This window comes from Poecilia formosa, unplaced genomic scaffold (assembly GCF_000485575.1).
Source record: "Poecilia formosa unplaced genomic scaffold, Poecilia_formosa-5.1.2 Scaffold203, whole genome shotgun sequence".
Taxonomy (NCBI): Eukaryota; Metazoa; Chordata; class Actinopteri; order Cyprinodontiformes; family Poeciliidae; genus Poecilia; species Poecilia formosa.
The window spans coordinates 1,097,911-1,115,894 of NW_006800142.1; the positions used below are offsets into that span (position 1 = coordinate 1,097,911).

At 38.5% G+C, this 17,984-nt stretch overlaps 1 protein-coding gene across 1 annotated transcript in view; it reads left to right on the forward strand.

Annotated features, from left to right (window-relative positions):
• The first annotated feature begins 1,444 nt into the window (after window positions 1–1,444).
• syne1b (spectrin repeat containing, nuclear envelope 1b) overlaps window positions 1,445–17,984 on the forward strand; it is a 99,369-nt gene continuing 82,829 nt past the window's right edge. Inside the window, exons 1-13 of the mRNA XM_016679141.1 lie at window positions 1,445–1,601; window positions 8,306–8,367; window positions 11,079–11,174; window positions 12,199–12,282; window positions 13,814–13,834; window positions 14,305–14,397; window positions 15,010–15,188; window positions 15,319–15,515; window positions 16,109–16,218; window positions 16,709–16,759; window positions 16,906–16,938; window positions 17,216–17,323; window positions 17,411–17,548. Of these exons, the coding sequence (XP_016534627.1) occupies window positions 1,535–1,601; window positions 8,306–8,367; window positions 11,079–11,174; window positions 12,199–12,282; window positions 13,814–13,834; window positions 14,305–14,397; window positions 15,010–15,188; window positions 15,319–15,515; window positions 16,109–16,218; window positions 16,709–16,759; window positions 16,906–16,938; window positions 17,216–17,323; window positions 17,411–17,548 (1,239 nt within the window). The 5' untranslated portion in view covers window positions 1,445–1,534. The remainder of the gene's footprint in view (window positions 1,602–8,305; window positions 8,368–11,078; window positions 11,175–12,198; window positions 12,283–13,813; window positions 13,835–14,304; window positions 14,398–15,009; window positions 15,189–15,318; window positions 15,516–16,108; window positions 16,219–16,708; window positions 16,760–16,905; window positions 16,939–17,215; window positions 17,324–17,410; window positions 17,549–17,984) is intronic.

Sequence of the window (17,984 nt, forward strand, 5' to 3'; positions counted from 1 at the left end):
CGACAGGCGGTAAGACGACGTGCAACTTCGTGTCCGTCTCATACGTAATTGTACTTGTCGTCTTGATACGTTGGTGTTAGTGTTTTGTCGGGTGTCTGAGTTTATTTGTGAGCGTTTTCATGGTAATTATCACTGTTTATCTGGTGTTTTTAGCAACTTCCTCCATTTCTTAACGGGGTTTAGTGAACGCCGCCTCCATCGTACAGATACCTCAGCAGGTGTCTAACTTTGCTAGCTGAATGTTACTGTGGTACAGCATACCTTAACACTGATGTAGCGACATGTCATATAGTGGTTTAAGTCAAAGCTAGTGCCAGGATAGTTGATGCACCTTTTAATGGGGTTAATTCGACATTTTGGTTTTCCTTAAACTATCTCAAAGCGATGTCAGCCATAATTAAACTACGACCTGTACCCCCTCTTCGTAACAGTAGACTGTGCTGTATCATTTGTTACTTTCCTATTAATGTATAGCGAATAATTCACTTTTATGCATTTTGCAGCTGTATGCCTAAATTTAGCCATATGTGCGACTTCCTGTTAGTTACTTCTCGCAATACAGTGAATGTCCACATGTCCATTTAAGCAAATTAGCTGATCACAAGTCTGTTATATTAGGACTCCATTTTTGGCTAATACGGTATAGCTTAACATACTATCGCTTTTCTTTGTCCACAGCATACATCAGCCAATTAAACAGTTGTGCATATTTCTACAGAAAGCACAGGTGTAGATAATAACATTAATTGCGACCTTGTTTGGAGTCTGGACAGAGCTACTGTTAGTTATCTTTTTAAAAATATATTTTAGATTTTTGTTTTATTGTTCTGTCCCATTTTTTTTAAATAAATCTGAAACCAGATGAGGAAGGAATATGTACATTGCAAGAGTTAGTATATAATATTAGTATTATTATAACTTTAAAATCAGAAGGTCATAATTTAATGAGATAATTTAAAATTATAATAGTACATCAGACCAATAATAGGTTGTGTGAGGTATATTTTAACTTATTGAATATCACTAATTCATCAGCAGAGAAAATAATTGTTGCTTTTCTGTTGTGAAACAAAACATGTGACGTGATAAAAGCATTTCGGTTTACTCAGACTTATACTTTGAGCATTTCTGGACCGTGGCTACTCTTATACTAATAACTTAGAGGTCATGTAAAAAAACCTACTTTGATTGGTTTAGAAAAAAACCTCTGTCTTTAAGACTATTAAATAGCTAAACTGCAGTGTTTAAAATATTCGCTAATAATAACAGGTGCAGAAACTCTTGAAACAGCCTTTTTCTTTTAAATCTTTTACAGTACTTGCATGGAAGAAGTGCCTCTATTGGACAATAAACCTGCTTGTACCTGCATGAAACCTGAGATTCAATTGGACCTGCTCCTGCAGTGAAATTAGACAGAGAGGCAGACAGAGAGAGAAGGAGGGGCGGAAGGGATGTCCCACTCGGGACAGCTGTGAAGTATCTCTTGCTCTCGGCATCAGTGACCCACCTTGTGATACAACTGCAACGAGTCGACATGGCGTCTCCGAGGCACTACGGTCGGTCCTCTGTGGACATAGCCAATGTGATGCAGAAGCTGCAGGGTAAGTGACACTCTTTGGCTTTGCCGGCATGCGAACCAAACCTCCTCTCCTCCTGCACTACTGCACAGTAATATTGTGCTGATTCAAGGCTTGGCTCGGTGCCCGACTGAAGTTCGCCAACATTTGCAAGCCGGGAGGCTCTCACACACATGCACACATACACACCACCTGATGGACAAACTCAAACTCCTTTGTGCTAGATTGTCTTTTAACTTATTATTACTGATAAAAATTAAAAGAAAGTACTGCCCTTGAACACGTCGCGCCGTAGAGCACATTATAGGGTCGCATATTTGTATAATTTGATTCAATGTGAACGTCTCTTTTTATTTTTTTCCACCAGCTAATCTTATTTGAAACAATAAAAACATTCCTGCAACATCCTGTGACTAAGCTGCACATGGTCAAGCTGCATTGTTTATTGTTTCAGGTTTGAAAAGTAAGATTTAATTTAATGAAACAGTTTTCATCCAGTCTGGTGAAACTGGATCTTATCGATGATTTGATTTGCTGAGATCAGACTAATTTTAGGCATTTGTGTATCATTTAGTCATTAGCACCTTAAGAATTTCCTGTTTAAGTTGATTATTGATGATGTGGTTTGACATTCACAGAATTCACTGATATAGCACTGAGCTAAACTCGATACCATTTGTGCCCTTGACGAGCAAAAATGGTTGGTAGCATGAAAATATGAGCTGTATGGGTACTTTTGAGTGTGTAGGATACCTGGAAACATCTGTGTGTGAGGTGTGATGGCGTGTTACCATAACTGCTGCTTGAAACATTTGCCTGTGGTTGTGCCAGTTTTACCCGCTTTCTGCTGTAGAGAGAAGCAGTACTTCCTGTGTGCTCATCACTAAGGTGATTAATAAATATCCTTTGTCTTTATAGCTGAATGACCTTTTTTAGAGAGAGTGGAAATGACTTAGTGTAAGTTTGCATAACTGTGCTTCAAGTCAGTAAGTGGAAATAGCTTTTGTGGCAGTAGCTCTTGGTGGACTGTTGATGGCGAGCAGCAGGGCTTTTCTCTGGTAATCAAACACAGTTTCCCATCAATGAAAGCATCCTACAGAGGTTTACTGCGGATCCGCTTCGGCTTCAGCAACAGCGCATAAATTATTGACTTGAGCAAAGTCTATAATGTTGTGAATCACTTTAATTAGTAGCCCACATTTTGTGTTTATGTAGATTTGTGCAGAGGCTTCATAAAGTTATGAACATGCCTCCCCCTTTAAAGCAATAACTCGTGTTTTTGCTGATTTCACGCTCGCCCTGTTTGCTATCAGGAGCACATGGTGATGGACTGACAGGTAGTTGCTCTGCTTTGGTACACCAGAAGCGTGGCTGCTGCCAGCCGTGTCTTTTGCAATAGGTTCTTGTGGGTTTCACAAATGTATCAGACAGGAAATGTGGAAACAGCTAGCAAATGATTTGACATATTTAATTACCCACAGCTCCTCCAGGAATCAGATTTTAGAGCTGATTAGTGCACTTTCTTTGATTTAAAAGAATTATGTGACACATAATATATATCTTACAAAAGTAACCTAAATAGTAAACAGAGTCCACCAGTGTGTGACATAATTGGAGGATGCACACAGCTGTTCTCTGAAGGTCTCAGGTTCCAAGTGAAGCATAGCACATATATACAGATGTGCACATTCTCATGCACAAACAAGAAACATAAACAGATCCAGCGGATCCATTTTACAGGGATCCACCTACTAACCATTGTAGCGTTTTCTTTCCTTAGTAACTTCTCAGCTCAAATATTAATGAACAAACTGCATCATGAAGACCAAAAAAAAAAACAAAAAAAACACAGGTAGGTCAAGGTTAAAGTAGAGGAGAGGTTTGAAGCCGGGTTAGATTATTAAACGAAATGAAAATCCATCTGAATCCTGTTCAATAAATCATCTACAGACGTAGAGTGACCCTACAGGCCATAAGGTGTTCTGTTCAGATGAGACAGAGAGGACCGGGCGTTCAGCTGTTGGATCATTTCTTATCCTGCTCGGTTGCTCATGGCCTGTCAGAGCTGACCTGAAGCTGTTCTTCACTAAGTGGAACAACATAATGAGTGGGCTTTTATAAGACTCCCAGGTGACCATCTCAGGTCAATGAAACCATGCACCTACTGCACAGTATTGCTAAAGGTATCATCTTCCTAAGATCACCTTAAGCACTTGATTACCTTCCTGATGGTCCAATGGTTGGATGTGATGTTTGTTCACTTCAAATTGATCCTTATGATCTATTTATTCATTAAATTATGATTGCATAAATTATTGATGCTCATTATGGTATGCATTTTACCAGTCATAGAAATAGAAAATACTAACTAAGGAAGAATGTCATGAAGTTACTTATTAGATGATGCCACTAATGTAAGAGGATTGAGTGTTAAAATAAGTTTAAACTTCTACCTTTGATTTTAAAACGTGTAAATATTCATTACTGTTCTTCTTTTGCTTGCTTTGGATATAAATTTATTTTCTTTGTATATTTATTTGTTTATTCTTTTATTACACTGCATTCAATAAAGTCAAACTCAAATTAGTTGCCAAAAATATAATTACTTAGGAGATGCTCCACATAAAGGTATCAGAAAATTTCAACCTCAACGCGTTCTTCGTTTTCCCTCAGAATGAATTATTTAACTAAACTAAAGTCCAGGACTTTGGATCAATCTGGGCTCATTTTGCAGCTGAAATCTAAATAAATGTTTTTCTGTTATTGCTTTCAAATTATTCAGCTACATTTCCTCTCTTTTGTGTTTTCTTGGGTAACACTTTAGCAAGATTTGAGATTAATCGCTCTGTCACATTTGCGATCTTTCTTATCTTTCTTACATGTTTACATTTGGAAATATTACTGCTAATTTGAAGTTTATCTAATTTAGACAAAATCCTGGTGGTGTGACTGTGGATGAAACACAAGTTGTGGTACTTGCTCTGGCCAGAACACCTTCTTCTGCATGTTTGTTGTCCCCTAAGTGACAAACTGCATTTTTTGTATGGATTATTTCAACAATGGCTTTATTCTCGACTTTCTTCCAAAATGGAGTGCGCGACTTGTGTTTGCTCTGACAGGAAAATCTCACATGAAGTTACAGCAAAGAACTGCAGTGTGGCAGGTGAAACAAGGTGTAGGGAATATTTAGGTTTTTCCTGCTCCCCCTATTGATGACAACTATTATAGTCCTGCAGGGTCTGTTTGCTTGTAAAATAAAAAAATAACATATATGTGCTCCCCTTAGACTCGTCAAATAACAGGATCCAACATGTCTCACTTACCCATGAGTTATGTTGTAATAGTTGGTCTTTTTTTTTTGGATACTTATGTTTTAATAGAGAAGAAACACAATAAAAAAATCTTAACATTAAGTGGCGCAAAGGTAAACTTTTGTAAATGATTTAATAATTAGTTATTTTGAGCATTTGAACTCTGCGAATCATTCAAATCAATCAAAATGCATTTTTATAGCACCTTAAAGTAACAAGGCATTTCAAAGTGCTTTACATCATAAAAACACAAAAATGCAAAGTCATAGACCGTGATTACACATCAGATTATTGACTAATGTTTTATGTTTGTATTTCAAAAGCAACTCTAAACTGCTGCGTTTTCAGTCTAGATTTAGAGGAACTCAGTGTTTCGGCTGTTTTGAAGTTTGTTCCAGATTTGTGGCGCACAAATAAAAAACGGTCCAGTAAGATTTTCTCATAGCTACAAACAGCTTCCTGCATATGAAAGAGGAAGTAGCTTTTAAAAATATGTTAAAAATATATTTTTTATACAAGTCCTGTCAAAGGACTTGTATAAACCAGTATTAATAGAACCTCAGGATTATTTTTAACATGCAAGAAAAGCCTTTTAGCGTGCTGTGGGACCTGAAATAATAAAGGCATTTTCTGCATAAAACGATAAGCTATTTACTTCATTCATTGCTGTCCATGTGTTACATTCAGAGCAGTAGAGTGGTTCTGTTCTCTGCTTGCTGTTTGCAGAAACAATGGATGTGCTTTAGAGCTTTCACATGACGCTTTGCAAAGGGAATCCCTGTGTGGGTGTGTCCTGTTTTCTCGTCACAATGGCGTGGGCTCGGCGCGGGGGAGAGCAGGTGGTACATGTCATTCAGCAGCCCCAGAATTAATTATTAAAATGACTTGTACCAGGACCTGCCTCATGCAGCAGCCTTTGTTCCGTCTCCCAAATCTATAGGTTTAAGTCTCGAGACTTCGTTTAGCTTGAATGAATCAAGAGCAAGTCGGGTCAGTGTTGATTTTAAAACGATACTGCTACGTCAGGAAATGTTTCAGTCATAGAGGATTAGACATGTCTTATAGGCAAATATGGCTAACACACACACACAAACTAAGCTTAAATCGGGATAATGCAGCCATGGCTGTGACGTCACACCCTCCTCACGCACCGATTGGTTGAGCCAACCTCCTAGCTGAGCCCTCTCCAGCCTCAGATGGTATGATGATACAGCGAGGCAGTGCAGCTAGGGCTGTCCACATCCACACAGCCATGGCTCCTCTGGATGGGAACAACACAGGAAGAAGGAAGGATGGGACTGTAGATCACCCAACCTATTAGAGTTTCTGCTTTGCCATCTGTGTGTGTGTGTGTGTGCGTGCGTGTGTGTGTGTGTGTGTGTGTGCATGTCTGACAGTGTGTGAGAGGGTCAGAGAGGAGGGGACATTTTCATCACAGCCTCCAGCAGCTCTCTCGCTTTCACCGGGGAAACCAGGCAGCCAGATCTGTTTTGCTTCCTGCTGGATAAAAAGGAGGGGGTGAAAGGACAGCTGTGTTTTTCTTTTTTCTGTCACGTTTTGTCCACTGTGGACCTTATGATTCCCGCCGTCGACACACGTACACGCACCGTGGAACTCATGAGACGCAAAGGACGAGAGCCGGAGAGTGGGGTGTAGGATGGCTCACTGTAAGGATGTTTCTGTCAGAAAGACTTCTTTAAATCTGGTGACAGGATTTTTTCAGTATCTGCGTGGTAAGTAGTGCGGCAACAAGCTGGACGTTGGATCTTTTAAGCTAATAAAAATATGCTAATGGTTTGTAGGTGTATGAACTTTATGCTCAAACACAATATTATGTGTGTGCTGCCTTATTTATCTATTTATTTTTTATTTGCGTGTGTGTGTGTGTGTGTGTGTGTGTGTGTAAGTGTGTGCGTGTCAGTATGTGTGTGATATGCTTCACTGGGCATCCCCAGTGCATCAGTGATGAAGCTTTAGCCTGTAGGTCAATGATGTCTTTGCTCCCTGTACAGTGTTCGCATCGCTTCCTTAAACACGTGATCGCTGTCTATATATTTCTGGAGTGGATGTTTAAAAATGGCCACTCCAAGCAGTGCAGCACTAGCCAACCGGCATGCACGACACAGTCCTCAACGCGACAACGGCGCCACAAAAGCACAGAAATGTGCTTCTTTGTTATAAATGATGCATAATGCATGAGGTGTTGTGATTGAATGTGTTAAGAGACCAGAGACAGGCTGGAGGTGACCTGAACAATCACATGTTGGCTCTGAGCACAGTGGGTGGAGGGTTTGAGAGAAATTTTCTCTCGGCTCCTTTTTAGAGCACTTGTCTGCAGCATTTGTTGTACCGCTTTTGTAAATCATAATTTTAAACATTGCTAGTTATGCTTGTACCATGTATGGTGGAGTATTACTCTAATGCAGCTGGAGACCTGAGAGAAGTTATACTTGAACAGGGGAATTTAAATAAAATAATATTAACTATCTTTAAAAGATTACACATGACAACAACTGTTGTACAGGTGTTGCATTTACCTTTTGTATCACATGTTTTGGGTATCCATACAGTGGCTGAAAGAAGTATTCACACTCCTCAAAAGTTTCTTTTTTAACCTAAAACACAAACATCACTATATTTCATTAGGAGTTTGTGATAAGCCAACAGAAGTGGTGCATAACTGTGAAATGAAAATAAAATGGAACATGGTTTCAACGTTATCGAATCAACTAAAATCTTTCAAGTGTGCCTTAAATTTATTCAGCCCTCGTAGCGGAGAGCAGAGACTCTGTATCCCTCTGAACACATCATGTTGAAACATGGTGGACGCAGAATCATGCTTCATTTCCCCAGCATGGACAAGTTAGACAAAGTCAGTAGAAAAATGTATTGAACTAGATAACAGGTAGTCCTGAAAGAAACCCTGTTAAAGGCTGCAGAAAACCTGAGACTGGAGTTGTGATTTATCATCTTGACAATACAACCAGAACTGCAATATAGTAAAGATCAGTAACTCCTGTCTCCACTGGCCTGTGTCTTTAAAATGAGTCTCTGCTTCAAAACACGGAAATGTAATGATCAACCTGTTATCAGGACATCTTGATGGCATAGTGAAAAATATAAGATTAATATTATATAATATCTTATTTGTCATTATGGAAAATGTTGACCAAGATAAGGACTGTGATTTATCTGGATAGTAAATTGTTTACTTTTTTTTTTTTTTTTTTTTAAACCTGACAGTATAGTTTGATTTATTAGTCTCTTTAATTGAACTTTTTTGNAAAAAACTGACAGTATAGTTTGATTTATTAGTCTCTTTAATTGAACTTTTTTGCTTCATTGACTCATCCAAAAGTCATCTGTAGTCAGTCGTGTTGGAATAAGTATTTGAACTTTATGTTTGTTACTTTCCAGATGAGCAAGAAGCCGTGCAGAAGAGAACCTTCACAAAATGGATCAATTCTCATTTAGCAAAGGTAAGTGTCAACTGCTTCCCATTGCACACACTGTTGCAGCTGTTACTTATCTGAAGTTGAAAACGGTGTACATTTCAGGAACTCAACAAAAGTCAACTTGCACTAATATTACCTGAAACCTGTTCTCCTTCACCCCATCCTGATTAGAAATGTGACGTATTGTCATTCTTATAAACATCCTCTTTCATAAGTGGTATTTTTGTTTTTTAACACTTGTTAAAATAATTGGAGACAATAGATTTGTCTGATGCAGAAATGACTTTAACACTAAGTACAATCCCTTTGATTATTCATTGAAGTGCAAACAGCAGCATCGTTTGCCCCTAATTCCTTAACACTTTAAATCAAATCAGGTTAATGGAAGCCAATGTCTTGGCAATCAAAGTTTGGTGAAGCGGGAACATTTACCCAAGACAATATTCCTTTTCTGTGACAAGAACTACTAAAGGATTTTTGGCATGACAACACAAAGACCATTTGTTCAGTTTTCAAGATTCTCACAAGGGGGACTTAAAGTGACAAGAGCCTGGATAGATTTAGTGGAGTGTGTTTGTGTGGACATGTGGGGTATTTAGTGGAATAACTCAGATTGGTGTGTGGTGTATGTATCTGCATTGGAGTTCTCCTGCTGTGTGTGTGTGGGTAGGTATTTGCTGTACTGTTTTGGTATTCATGCTTATTGTGTGTGCCTGCATGTGTGTGTGTGTGGCGAGTGTTGGCAGGGACAATAACGTGGTGTGCAGATGGAGAACAAGAGGGTGAGGACAGTTCCCTGTAGGCAGTCGTCTGCTTCTGAGTTTCATGCTTCTAAATTAACAGGCACTCAGTTCACAGCAATAACACATGCTCACATGTTGTGTTATAACACATTTTGTCTCGAAAGCAATAAAATCTGAATTTGATTAGGTGCAGCTTTGTGCTACAGAAGCATTAAATCTCCTGGTGAATTTAGTCGTTTGAAATCATTTTCTGGTAGGTTGGAGATCTGGCAGAGAGATTTGGTTTACTTAGGCTGTTTGTTGGGCCTGATCAGCCCACAATAGTTTAAGCTTGGTTTCACAACTTTAGAAGAATCTGAGTTATGTGGTGGGCCAGCACTGGGACACTCTGCTAGTCCATTATTCATTATTCATTCATGCCCAGCTCACCAACCGCGCATACTAATAAGGATAATGTAATAAAAGCCTATTGATGAGCAGTTGTAGAGTTAATAATGAATTCCTGTTAATAGTTTCAGATAAAACTGAAGTTTCTCTGTATAGGTGTTAAATGCTTTTTTTTTTTGCAGCAAAGCGTAAATTATCTGATTTGTCACTTCCTACGGCTGTCACATTTTCCTTTCAGCCTTTGTGTCCACTTCCTCTGATTTTCTACAACCAAGCATCTTTCCAGGAGAGTTTTTCCAAAGTTGGGAGTTTCATGTGACTGAGAAAATTAAGTTTCCAGGGTGGGGATTATTTTCAGCTGACTGTTTTTTGTGCAGATACGGTGCATCGCTGAAGTATTCATAGGTTCTGAACTTGTTCATTCTTTCCCACATTACAACTCCAAACTTTTTTTTTTCTTGTGATGAACCAATACAAAATAATTTGAAATCGAAGGAAACCACATGGTTCTGAAATTGTGATGGACAGTTGTATTTAGTCCTCATAGCAGAAAACACATGGTGAAACATGGTAGTGGCAGCATGATGCTTATAATTAGTTGGTTTTACATTAAGTTTAATATTGAAAAAAAAGATTTGAAAAGGTGTTTCTTCTGCCTAAATGTGTTGTTCTGTATTTATATGTAACAAATATTTCTATTTTAGAAATTAAAACACCAGAATTTGCTCACAACCTTTTTAACTGACGACATTTTAAAATATAAAATCAGGTGTTATGATCAATTTCTCAGTACGGTAGCAGCCTTTCTACCAAATACTTTTTTATTCTTGAGTTATTTTTGGCTGATTATCATTTAAAGTGGTATTCCAGTAAATATAAATTGTTGCCTTTTTCCATATTTTGTTCTTTTTTAAACCCTAAAGGAAATGAATAGTTTTGCAAAGTGACCGTATTTAGTGGGAACACATAACAATCAGCTACATGGTTTGACCTCTGCAGCGCTGTTTCCGTAATAATTTAGCAGGGCGCTGTGGGTGCAGATATTACTTCAAAAATGTGATTGTCTCGAGAAAAAGACAGTTTGTTGTAAAGGACTTCAGACCGCTTTGCCCCAAATAGGCAGCCATTGCAATTCCACCATGCAGTATGCGGAGTTGGGAAATGACCTGGATAATGTGCCAAAAAAAGTATTCCCACGAGCACTTTTGCTTCTTAATTAAACTTTGGCTTTGCAGATTAAACGTTTATTTTGTCTGAGACAATAGATTATAGTGTCATTTAATCTCTTTGAGGCTTTGAATGTGTAAATAAGATGATATCAGGAGACTGTGTCCTGTTGGGGTTAAATGAGCGCCGTAGCCTGAGGACTGGGCATCGCGCCACTGCTGTGGAAAAAGCACCATCTTTTCAGCTGCAGGGAGGCTCAGTGGTTGCTGCTAACAAGTCTGTTTCTCACCAACAGCATTCGGTTCTTCCTCATCCCTGGTAATGGGCTAGAATACTAATGTTTTTTTTTTATCACAGTGTGGACTCTACAGCATACAAGCATTTCTTTTCAGCTCTTTTATAAACTGTTATGTTTTGCTTTCTTTTTTCCTCTACCAGCATAAACCGCCACTAGAGGTGAACGATCTTTTTGAGGACATTAAGGATGGGGTGAAGCTCTTGGCGCTGCTGGAGGTCCTGTCTGGCCAACGACTGGTAAACAAGAGTTTATTTGTCTTGTCTGGAATTTAATCAGAACTTAACTATTTCTTGAAAATATTTACTTTTTTATCGGGATCGACTCCTAGTTATAGTGAAAGTTATGTGTGCAAATCAAGGTTATTGCATGGCATTTCTGGTCAGATTTTTCTAAGCATCTGAAACATTTAATTATGATGACTCTTACTAGGCTGCAACAATTCAGTTTGTGGTTTGTCTTGAAGAACAAAGTTATCTATTTTGGAATCACTTTCAAGAATTTTTTCTGATCTTCTCTGCTGTGAGAAGCACTTACCACATGTTTTTTGATCTTACTGTTCATCTGTCTGACTGGAGAAACACACATCCTTACACTCTCAAGGGCACGCTAACAGTTTGACCCAATTTGTTTTCATATATCCAAACCTCCTTGTATCTGTAAAATGATAAGACATCTTTGGGGTTTTTCATACTTCTATTTTATTTTTATTTATTTATTTTTTTTGCATTGTTGTTTGATTCTCCAACACTGGGTTTCTGTAAACAGAAGTTAGAAACACTACGCCTTATTTTTATTTGGAAAACAGCTCATTTCTGCCTTGACATACCGACCCACAATAAAAAATCTTCCCTTCTCACACCTGGCTTAGGTTCTACCAAACCTTGGATGTGTTATATTTAGGTATTTTAGCAGGAAGGTCACCTGGAACTAACTTGCTTTTTGCAAAAGTAAATCTAATTTCAGAAAAAAATTAACTATGATTCCTAACTATTCTTTCCTCACAATGATTCATTCTCACAAGTTAAAAAAATGTGCTAAAATCCCCAGACATATCCCATAAGCATTTTATGCCTTTAAATAAAATCCCAAATTGACTAGCTCCACTTAAGTTACTATCGCAGACATTATGTGAAAAAAGCTAAATTAAACTGTCTCTATGCAATGTGTATTTGAATCTTATGATCAAAATACACTGAACTGAACAACAACGCTTCCTTGGTTTGCGTATTAATTTCACATTTCTGTCCTCTTTGTCTTCAGCCCTGTGAGCAAGGCCGCCAGCTGAAAAGGATTCACTGGGTTTCCAACATCGGCACTGCACTCAAGTTCCTCGAAGGCAGAAAGGTTAGCATGAAATTATGGCGTTTAATGTTTTATCCGTATTTCTGGAAGACAATAAAAGCTCTTAAAGATGCAAGAAGGAAACTGAACTGTGAATGTAAAATAAAAAGAGCCTCATTCAGCACTTTGAATATTTTTTTTTTCATTTTTTAACTAACAAATTGAAAGTGTGGTTATTTATTTTGATTGTATTCATTTTTATATAACTAAATCTTACCGTCTTTGCAATTACTTATCTTTTTAACTGAATTCGAGTAATTCTTCACACATCTAATAAATTCACATCATCATTTTTATTCACGTGTGTTTGAGGTTTATCCAACAGCTATTCAGTCTAAGAGTCAGTGTAGTTTTTAAACCAGTATTGACTCAGGACTTCAACACATTTGACCCACAACATGTTGGGGTTAAATATTGTGACCCCAACCTAATTAACTTTATTAATTATGTTGATAATTAAAGATCCAGATAAAGTTAATTATCTTTTAGATAATTCACACTCGGATAATTCGAGTGAATTAGCTGAAAGTTGAAACACATTTATTGTTGATTAGTATTTAAATTAATTTGTAGTATAATGCCTATTTTTCTTTGTCAGGTTTTTATTGATTTAGCTAAGGCAACAGTAAAATGTGAAAAAAAACAACTCTGGTCACAATAATATATGAAATAAAACATTTTAAGTGCAGAAAACCCACAACCATTTAGGTAGAATGCTTCATATCCAGAGCAAAACACTAATGTCCATATCTTGACTAACTAAAGATGCATCAATCACAATTTCTTAGCAACTAGTGGCTAAAATTACTTAAACTTCAGTCTTTGGATGCATTTTCTTAAAAATATAGATCCCTTAACACTTAGATTTCAGAAAAGCTCGCAATGCTCCCAAATCCATCATGTTTACTAACAGGTAGAAGCTAAAAGCTCCAAAGGATTTACTTCATTAAGCCTTCCTGTTATCCGTTGACTTGCCCTCTCTCACTGTCTTGCAGGTTTAACAAATTGCAGTCTCAAGATGTAACAGAACATAAAGGTTCCTTTTAAACAGCCTGTTAAATATTTTATTCTTCCTCTTAGTCAATTCTTTTAACATTTTACTTAAATGGAAAGTAGCTCTTTGAGTCTATTTCCCCCAGAAACGTGTAAAGTAGTTACAGAAAGTTGGACAAATACAGAGGATGATGAAAGCAGCAGTTGGCAATTTCACTGTCGGTGCCTTGATTAAAGCTGTTCCTTCTGTTCTGTTGTGTTAAAATAACACACAACTGTATGTCTCACTACAAAAAACAAACATGCACACATTTAGATGAATGATTGAAAGGCTCACTGGAAAGCATGACGTTTAGTTCCGTATTTGTCAGTGAGCATATAGTGTCTCTTTCTGCAAAACATTAACTTTGTTCATGGAGGCATGACAGGATTTCTTCATTGCATAACCCGTCGCTAAATCTCCTGTCCTACTTTCCGATGCATTCCCTGAGGACTGAAACTTAAATTGTTGTGATCTCTCTCCCGTCACGTTTGCTTTCAGTCTCTGTACCGAGGATCACCGGTCAGTTGCTGTTGAACACCTTGTGCCGTCACACGCAATGCTTTCATGAAGTGCATGATGTGTATTTTGCCAGACTTGGGAGAGAGCTGCAAGTGTTTCTGATAGCCTGCATTTTTATGCATTTTGAGTGGAACCCGACCGACGCGTGCTCTGGGCTGCAGTTTAGCTGCTCGAGTGTAGAAACTTAAATCCAGCAAGTTGCCGCAGCTCTGCAGAGCAGCGTTTGCAATCACAGTAGTGCATCTGCTTTTCTGTCGACTTTTTATCTGGTTGTCTTCTCACTCATGCTTCTGCCTCTGACAATGACACTATTTATCTGCATCAAAGGCTTGACTTTGATGACTTTCATTGTTGTTTTTGGTCTGAATGAAAACTAAGGAAAAAATTATGTGTGAGACACTTTGGGTTTCTCTCCCTAACGGTCTAAAAATAAATTAGGGTGTTGATATTTTTTCTTGCTTTGGTTTTAGATCAAACTCGTCAACATCCATGCCACTGACATTGCCGATGGGAGGCCGTCCATCGTCCTCGGTTTGATATGGACCATCATCCTCTACTTTCAGGTAATTCTATATCAAGATGACCCAAAAAAGGACTAAAGAATTTGTCCAAATGGTTGTTTAATCTTAAAGTATGACAGGATTTACTGTCAAGATCTTATAATATAGAGAGTCCACAGCATGAGATGTTCAAGTCCTTTTCAATTTTTCAATTAATTGCACAATGTGTGGCAGTCCTCAAACCTTTTGCGCCAAGGAGTGAATGTTTCCAACTACCACCACATACTGACATGCATTTTAAAACAACCCAACTTTTAAGAAAAAAATATTTTCATTGGCTCTACACCAAGGCTGTCAAACTCATTTTCATTTTTAAAATCACAAATCTTCTCAAAGGGCCAGTTGAGCCAGAATATATTCATAAAACCCACCAACAAACTGTTAAAATAGTAACGAATAGCTGCCTCTCCATTTGATGAGTTAAATTAAATAACATTGAACGTCTTTGGCAGCATACAAAAGGCATCCCACCAACTGTACTTGTACCACAACTTGAGACTGATTGGCTCTAAGACGTTTGCACGCAGCTAACTTTACCTGAAGCTGATATCAGCAGTCAGGCAGACTCATTACTGACATTTTGTCCCCCCTTATCTTCTTTTGTTTCTCAACCAGATTGAGGAGTTAACCAGCAACCTGCCAGCTCTACAGGCGTTATCCAACAGCAACTCGTCCGTGGACAGCACAGCCAGCTGTGAAACAGGAAGTCCTCCCATGAAGAGGAAGGTCACCAACAAATTTCAGGGCAATGCTAAGAAGGCTCTGCTCAGATGGGTGCAGTGCACAGCCGCCAAGTACGTCACACTTTTGAGGTTTCCGATTTAAAGTAGAAACGTTAATCCGGTTGATTTATCAAAAAGCTCTGTGCTTACTCGCGTTTTAAAAGTCCTGCAAGCCGGAGCTGCTCACTGTTTTGTTTTTCAGGGATTTTGGAATCGAGGTGAAGGACTTTGGGTCCAGCTGGCGTAGCGGCGTCGCTTTTCAAGCGGTAGTGCACGCCATCAGGCCCGATCTGGTGGATATGGAAGTGGTGCGGCGGAGGAACAACAGGGAGAATCTGGAGGAAGCTTTTGCTCTCGCAGAAAACGAGCTGGGCATTCCTCGCCTGCTGGATCCTGAAGGTCTCCTAGTTTCTGTTCTCTGTTTTTTCTTTTGCCTTAAAGGTTTTTAGTGTTGCTAACTATTCTAAACAGGTAACACTGGTCAACAGTTTGTTTTTTGGTTTGTTTTTTTTAGATATGACAGAAGTACAAATAATATGAAATTCTGTCAAACAGATTTACATTAATGTTCCTCATACTAAGAAGGCCAATGTCACCTTCCAGAGGATTAAAGCTCAGTTTTACCAGCGTGCAGACTGTGAGTGAAGGGAAGGAAAGCAGCCTGCAGTGACTCTGCAGTCCTAGCTTCACTTACTGGAGATGCTTTAAAACACACAGAGCTGCATAAGAATATGTGGCTGCAGGAGCCTGGCTCTGATTTGTAGTGTCAGGCCAGCAGTGTGGATAAAAGTAGACATGTATAATTAGCTGACAGCCTCAGTAGATTTAATCTCTGGAGGGAACGTCTTTTGTTCCGCTGGTACCAGATGTAAGAGCTTTGTTGCATTTTGTCCCTGCTTCTGCGCTTCAATTTTATTGAAGGCTTGGATTTTCTTCTGCTGTTCAAGGTTTATTAAAGCAGCGATTAAGATCATGTTTGTGTTGCTCTGTAGATGTGGATGTCGACAAGCCGGATGAAAAGTCCATCATGACTTACGTGGCTCAGTTTCTCAAGCATTACCCAAACCCCCAACACTCCGAGGGTGACGGACAGCAGGACGAGGTACTTTGGTCAAGTTTATCATTTTCTCAGTCCGGGTCATGCAGTACAAAGCACATTTTTTATTTCAGGACATGAAGTAACATTTACTCCATGTCTCCTGTCAATAAGCCTAAAACTCCTGTGTTATTTGAATATATATGAATAAAGAAAAACACCCTCTAGAGAGGCTATGCACTGAAATCCACTTTATTCATTCAAATTGTCATTTGATAGAATAAAGCTTTGATCTGTTATTACAAGTATTAGAAATGCACTGATCAGAAATCTGTAGCAGATGTAGCATCTTCTGACCTTTCCTAAAGTGAGCTTGCTGGAACATGTCTAGACGTCCCGGTCCGGTTCTGGTCACCATTTGATTTCTCTGTGCATCTCTAATAGAAATCGATGCCAGCTGAGTTTTTATGCTTTATTTTGTATCAGCACAGACTTATTTGATTTTCTTTCCCCATCCACTTTTGTTTTTGTTTTGTTTTTTTTTTTGTACATCAAGCTGCTTCTCGGCTCTATTCCGACTTTTGCATTGTCAGTGTCAGTACTGCAGGTGAGGTTCAGGTCAGAGTACTGCATGCTTTCTGTTCGGAGTGTCCGTTCCCTCATCTCATGTTTCCATCCATTCCACTTCTGTTTCCTTGCTGTTCTTATGCCTTTCTGATGTGTTTGCATTTCTCTTGATGCTTTCCTGGAAAGTTTGTTCCTCAAGATATAGAGCAAATGCTTGAGGTATGTTCAAATAAATGCTTGAGTTTTCTACTGTACCGTTTGTTTAAATCTCTGCTTTTTCTACTTCTGTTTCTAAAATTAACTGTTTCTCTTAATGCAGATCTTGCTTCTGTGTGCAGGGCTTGTTAATTTTAATGCAGACTTTTTAACCTTATCTTTACATTCCTGTCTTAAAATCTCATTTAAGTGTCCTGGTTGCATGTTAATTAAGGGAAAAAAACGGGTTTTGGATTAAGTTTGAGCTTAAACTGAGCAGCTTATCATTTGACTGTGACAGAGGGAAGAGAGGAAGATGCTCAGAGAGCTGAAGGTGTTTTTGGATCAGCTGGAGAGAGACTTGCTGCGAGCCCAGGCTACAGAAGGAAGCCTCACTGACAAATACCAGGTGAGTTTGATTAGGAAGGGAAAAAAAACGCCACCTGTTCTGAACGAGGAAAAGTTGTTGCAATAATTGTGTCTCTGTGTTTTGCAGGCATTTAAAAACTTTCATGTTCAGTATGAAATGAAGAAGAAGCAAACGGATCAGCTGCTCCAACCTGTTCACAAGGAAGGCAAACTGTCAGTGGACCAAGCTCTGGTCAAGCAGGCCTGGGACCGCCTGTCTGCCCGGGTAATTACACTGCATTCTTCATCATTTATAGGACATAGAGCGGAAAAGTTATGCTGACTAATTATGTTTTTTGTTGTTACTGATTTTTTTAATTTACATTTTCCTTTAAAGCCCAAACTTCAATAGTTTAGCTTGAATCCATATATATTCCCACCTGTTCCTGCTCATTCATGTGAATTCCCATTAATGTGATACAATGGCTAATTCATTACAACATTTTTTTTTATTAATAAAAAACATGTAAGGAATCCTGTGGGTTAGTACAGGCTGGAATTGAACATTTTGACTTGTTTACTTGCAACTTTGGCATAACTACACCTGGACTACAAAACTGCTCTGAGGAACAAACATGAGAGATTCACAAAACTGATTTTGTTTTGTGAATCTGAAAATGTCATGACTTTTTCAGCAGTTCCACAGCAAATGCAGTGACAAG